The sequence below is a fragment of the Triticum urartu genome, chromosome 2 (genome assembly GCF_003073215.2).
Source record: "Triticum urartu cultivar G1812 chromosome 2, Tu2.1, whole genome shotgun sequence".
Taxonomy (NCBI): Eukaryota; Viridiplantae; Streptophyta; class Magnoliopsida; order Poales; family Poaceae; genus Triticum; species Triticum urartu.
The window spans coordinates 193,114,560-193,120,559 of record NC_053023.1 but is presented as its reverse complement, the minus strand read 5'-3'; the positions used below and the strand labels follow the sequence as shown (position 1 = coordinate 193,120,559).

At 50.6% G+C, this 6,000-nt stretch overlaps 1 protein-coding gene across 1 annotated transcript; it reads right to left on the bottom strand.

The window, feature by feature from the left end:
• Positions 1-1,541: 1,541 nt before the first annotated feature.
• On the bottom strand, positions 1,542-3,513 carry LOC125536707 (transcription factor MYB41-like). The gene is made up of 3 exons (XM_048699948.1): positions 3,115-3,513; positions 2,878-3,007; positions 1,542-2,735 (listed from the first exon to the last, which is right to left on the bottom strand). The coding sequence occupies exons 1-3, from the start codon at positions 3,245-3,247 to the stop codon at positions 1,949-1,951; spliced, it is 1,050 nt and encodes a 349-aa protein (XP_048555905.1). The 5' UTR covers positions 3,248-3,513; the 3' UTR covers positions 1,542-1,948.
• Between the last annotated feature and the right edge of the window lie 2,487 nt (positions 3,514-6,000).

Here is a 6,000-nt window from a genome sequence, read left to right as displayed (position 1 = left end):
TGCTTTTATTTTGGAAGCTTAAACTCCTTGTAATTGATTTGTAAATATTTTTAATGAAAATTACAGTAGAACTATTATTCTACGGTTTGCGCTTAAAAAAAGAATAAACAACTGCACACAAGAGACATTCATAGATATTGAAGAAAACAAAGGGTGCCTCTCTAAATGGAGATTAAAGTTCATGTGAGTATTTAGATTGTTAGAGACATGGAAGGTTTTTTGGAATGAAGGCCCATCTTTTGTTATGTGGTAGCAAGTCTACATGCTTGAACTAGAAATGATAGGTCATTGAGCTAGAAAGTAAAATACGCCTTCACCGTTTATGGATTGCCTAAGATCCTTGTGATGTCTTATTATTTGGCCAACTCCAGGCATCATGTTGGAGAAAGCAATGAGTTTCCGCTCTTGCCTGGGATCCATGGTCGTTCCGATCTTCACGACTCATGGGCAGGTTGGAGGAGTCTAGCACGATTTCATTGGTTCTGTCGTGACTAGTCAAGAGCACATTCGGTCTAAGTGGTTCTGGATGCCCACGAATACAGTGATGGTCATGACCAGGATAGAGATCGGTAGTGTCGCAATTGCACCGCTTGTGGGTTGACAAACAAAATACAGCTAGGCTCCAGGCGTGCGTGAGCTGCCGATAATTGATTCACCGTCGATCTTAAGGTCAAAATGAGGGGTCATGAAGAAACAATAGAGAGAGTGGTAGTGTCCGGAGGGATCTCATAGGAAACATGGTAGTTTAACAAGGTCTAGGCCCACTAAAGGTACCTACTTATATACTCCCTCTGTAACATATCCAATGCATGTTTGTTCATCAAAGTTGTTGTTGAATAATGAGCTCGACGGACAGTGGCTCCATTTGAGCAAACATATTATGCGTACATAATTACACAATGCATTTAAAGACAAGGTCATGGCCTCATTAATCTGATGTTTTTTCCAGTTAAGGCCTTAAATACGTACGGAAATAATGATATGCCATACGTATAACTAAGAATGCATGCATACATTGAGTTACTTTGGTATGTGTGTACGTACACTACACACATTGGCCTTGGAGGTGTACCACGACCTAGGCTCATGCAGCCTTGTACGAGTTGTGTGTGTTGACCTGACCATACCCAAACAAGACGGTTATATATATCAAACTACAACTACAACATATAGTATTACGAGGAATGTAAACTTTGATGAAGCTTGCTAATTAATCCATTGCCATAGATTTCTCTTTGACTTACAGAAAAACAAATACATATGTGGTCGATCGGGTAACTGTTGGTCGCTCATCGATCAGACGGAGCAGGCAGCAGCAATGATTAAGTTGCACACCAACTCCAGTCTATTTTCCCAACGATTTAAGAATAATTGCTTGTCATGTGACCATCAGTGACTTGACAGTTACTTGTGTCCTTATTCTAGTTGGTTTTTCTCCCTCCCTTTGATTTCTTCTATTATACTTATATTAAATTCTCAGCAGTGCAGTAACCAATGAAATAGAAGAGGCAGCAAAATTAAACTAAAGAAATCGAATGAACAAGAACAAACAGACAATAAAAGTAGCATTCTAAGAAAAGCAACCGGAGTGACCCTATTTTTCTTCACTGGAGACAAAGCATATGATGCAAGTGAGAGGGATAGCAGCCGCCTCCACCAATCATATGAAGCCACCTTTGCCATGATTTCCCCACACTGACATGCACCACACACACCAATGAATTGAAGATCGAAATAAGAATAACAGGAAAAACAAAAGTGAAGTTTCTAACAGTAACCAGTGACCATGAACTGGATAAAAATGGTACAATCCTGTACAAAAACGGCTCTCGTACGAGATCATCATCGTATGCATGTTTTGCCCCCTGTCGGTCGGTACGTGATGAACTGTTCGACCTAGCTTCCACATGCATGCAGATGCAGGTGGAACCCGTACTTGTATTTTTCATTACATGTAGTCGCTCACATCCAGGAGATCGGACAGGTGCATGTCGAACAGCCCGGCGGCGTCGGCGCTGAAGGCGTCGATGTTGCTCGCGTTGGCGCAGAAGGTTGTCGGTGAAGCCGAGTTCACACGCCCCGCGGGGCTCGATGACGGCGTGGATACGCCGGAGCCGACGTTGCAGTTGTTGTTGTTGTTGCTACTTGTGACCGGGCTGCTCCACTGCAGGTTCGACGTGTCTGACGCCATCTGCATCAGCGCCGGCACGTAGTCGAGCTCGAGCTGGTTGTCGTAGCCCGGGAGCTGCCCGTAGTCAGAGGGCACCATGTGATCCTGGTGTAGTTGCTGCGCGGGGTTCGCGTGAACCAGACCCGGCATTTGGCACGCCGAGCTGGGCTGCAAAAACATGTCTGCGGCCGTGGCATGTTGAGGCGGCGCCTGAGATACCTGCTGCGCCATCTGCGCCTGGATCAGCCAAGGGAGGAGCATCTGCTGTTCGGTCGTGGGCTGCGAGGAGGTTGTGGTCGGGGCTGCGAGGAGGGTGGAGGCGAGGCGGAGGAGGTCCGGGTAGTTGGCGAGCGGCTCGAGGGCGCGGAGCGTGTCGAGGTCGGCCTGTGTGGGGTAGTAGGCGGCGGGCTTGAGGAGCGAGGAGAGGTCGAGGAGGTCGAGGCGCGGCGCGTGGGTAACGGGGTCGATGCCCATGCGGAGGAGGCGCTTGCGGATGTGCGTGTTCCAGTAGTTCTTGATCTCGTTGTCCGTCCGTCCGGGCAGCCTCGCCGCAATGGCTGACCACCTGAGCAATCATGCAAAAAAGCACATCAAAATCAAACTCGCCAGGAAACCGTACGCCTAGCTGCTGCTGCTGCTGCTATAGCAACAGAGACGCCTAGCTAGTACTACGTCGAGTTGAATGATGTGAAGTGAGTAGTTCTTACTTGTTGCCGAGGATGCTGTGTAGCTGGATGATGGTCTCCTCCTCCTCGAAGGAGAAGCGGCCGCGCTTGATGTCCGGCCGGAGGTAGTTGGTCCACCGCAGCCGGCAGCTCTTCCCGCACCGCTCAAGGTCTGCACACACAGACGCAACACAGTTAATTATTGTGTGGGATCGATCGGTGGATAACTAACTAACCAACTTGGCAGAGCAAGCAGCTGCATGAGTCCGAGTCGCTTACCGGCATTCTTGGGGAGGGTGCGCCAGTTGCCCTGGCCGTGCTTCTTGATGTAGGCGACGAGCTTCTCGTCCTCCTCCTGCGTCCACGGCCCCTTCTTCAGCCCGGTCCTGTCGCAGCACGGCGCGCGCCCCATCTAATCGCGTATACAACTGTAGAGTAGAGACGGATTGGGCGATGGAGCGAGCAGGAAAAGGCTCAGTTTGTCTCGCAGCCGCTGTAGAGGATGGAGAGGAGCTAGCTAGCTAGCCAGCCAGGAGAGTGTGAAAACTGAAAACTGGACGGATGGATGGAGGTAGAGGACGGGAGACGAAGGTGTGTGGGGGCGAGGGAAAGGCTTATAAAGGGCGCGAGCGCGACGGGCCGGGGGTGGCGGTCCAAGTCAACAGGATTCGGTGCCGGCCTTTGTTTATCGCGGCCGCGACGTGGCTCTCCTGCCGGCTGCGGGCTGCGTCTCGTCTCACGGCCACGCCCACGGCAGCGACCGTCTCGTCCGTTGGATGAGGATGGAAGGGGTAAAAAAGGGTCGCGACCGGAAGACAAGAAACGCACGCAGGGCGGGACGCCACCCCCCAAAGTGGCCAAGCAGATCCCACGGCACGCGCTGGCGTGCCACCCCGACTATCCCATCGTCGCAGGCAAGGCTAGCCCGTAGCCCCGTGCAACATTGTCTCGTGTTTTGACTGACTAGGATAATCACATGTGTCGATCCTTGCGGAGTAGAGTGCGCTTCCCTTTGCCAGTTCCATCAGGAACATGCCATTTTTACCGATGGTGGTAGAATCTAGTACTAGACTCCATCAGGCTGAACGTACGAGCTAGGAAACAAAACACAATGATGGAGTGAAAAACGGTCAACTGTACTGTATTTTACTTTTACTACTACTATAGACCAAGGATGTACTGGGCAGGGTAAATTTCTTGGCGGGCAAAAACATCCGATCCAATCCAATCCAATCAATGGATATTGACTCGTGTTTCGCCACTCCCGTCGGCTAGCTGGCGTTGACGAACGTCCCCGCCCCGCCCTGCCTTGTGGCGCCCGCCCTCCTGCGCCACCTCGCCCCGCTGACGGAACGCAGCGCCGGGGACGGACGGCCCAGACTCGTGCCGGCCCGGCCAACTCTTATCTCTAGCTCGCCCTTGTGGTCGAGGAACTGCACGGACGCTGCTGCGTGGAAGGAAAACCGCACTGCCCTGCTCCCACGGCCACGGGCCATGGCCATGGCAGCAGCAGCAGCGGCGGGAGGGGCCAGCAGCACCAGCGATAAACTGGCAAGGCGGCAGAGGCCCGCGTGCAGCTTTCCTTTTAATTCCTGTGCATGGGCCTGCGCCCGCACCGCCTTCCCGCCGTACGTCCTCGCTACCTGCCATGCCGGCCGGCCACATGACAGTCTCGCCCCGCCGTGGTCCGTAACGAAAGAAGATCTGACTAAAGGAGGCGCGCCACGCGCATGTGTTCGAAATCGAATTCGGGACGGACGCTCTTGCTCGGGGGCCTCGCCCTCGCCCTCGTGTGTGTTTGAGCCGACGTCGACGTCGAGATCTATCTGCGGATCATGCAAGATCCCGACGTGGCCACGTTTTTGCTTCTTTTTTTGCTCGTTTTTGGATTTGCGTCGTGTAAAACGACCGATGGATCGATTTTCGCGCGGAGGTTTTTAGAGGCTCCCCACGTACGTCGTGTGCCGGCCGGCGACCGTGTGTGTGGCTGACAAGTACGCGGGTGTGCACAGGTGTGCCACCTGCTCATGTGGTGTGAGGGCTCGTGTGCTTCTTTTCGGGCAATTGCGACTCGTACTTGGTGTCCCTTCACAACCAGCAGGTGCGGTTTCTTCGCTGATATTACTAGTTAATATGTAAAGCGAAAACAAATGTCAAAAAAGTTTGCCCAAGCATATCAGAGTGTGTGTAAAGGAAAATGAAAGTGACATCAAGCCAGGAAAATGCGACCTTGGAGATAATATCATATTTGTACTGCCTTGCTGTACGGATGCTATCCACGAGTGAACGAAGCATGAACTATTGATGTCGCAAGTGAAGGCTCATATATGGAGTAGTACAAAACAGCATGTACGTACATACCCTGAGTGGAGTACCTAATAATATTACTAAAAAGATTACTACGTTCCGGTTAAATCACCCGCAAAGAAGAAGATCTTAGTTAAATGGGTGAAAATGAAACATACTTGGCATTTAGCATCGTCTTTTTGTTGTCCTAGTTCCATGAAACACGCAAAACTCACTTGGTACTCCGCTAAGCTCTCTCTCTTTGGTAGGGACGCGTGTCTGCCAATCGAGCTTCTAGTGTCCATGTCAATTGACCTTTTGTGCATCACAATAATTGCTCGACACGGCCGGCACACATCAAGCCACTCGTACATGCCAGTACAACACGAGAGCACGCTTGAATGAAGTTTTTGACAGTCTTACGTTTTCCTCCAGGACGGAGCATTAATTTGTTGATTTAATTAATGTTCAAATATAAGGTGACGCAAAACAAGCTACTAGTAGCGCAGACGAAACCAACGAGCAGGTTCAATTTAGCTGATGAGCACATCCACAAATAGAAGATTAATTTGGAGAAGGGACGAAAAGAAAGCCAAAGTGTGCCGCTTACGGCAAAGTTAACAATGCACAAATATCTCATCCACTCCATCAAACGCGCAACGACTAAAACAGTCAATGCCCTATAGAATGCTTGCTTGCTTGCGGTGAATACTAATGTAATAAGATTAATAATGAACTCTGTTGCCCAACTACAAACCTGTACCGCGACCCCCTGATTAGCCAGCCCTCCAAACTAAGGCACCCATCTTAATAATTAGTTTAAGCAAGAGGGCGGGGAACCAAGTCCAAATTAGGCAAGGCGATTAGTATGCAGGTCGC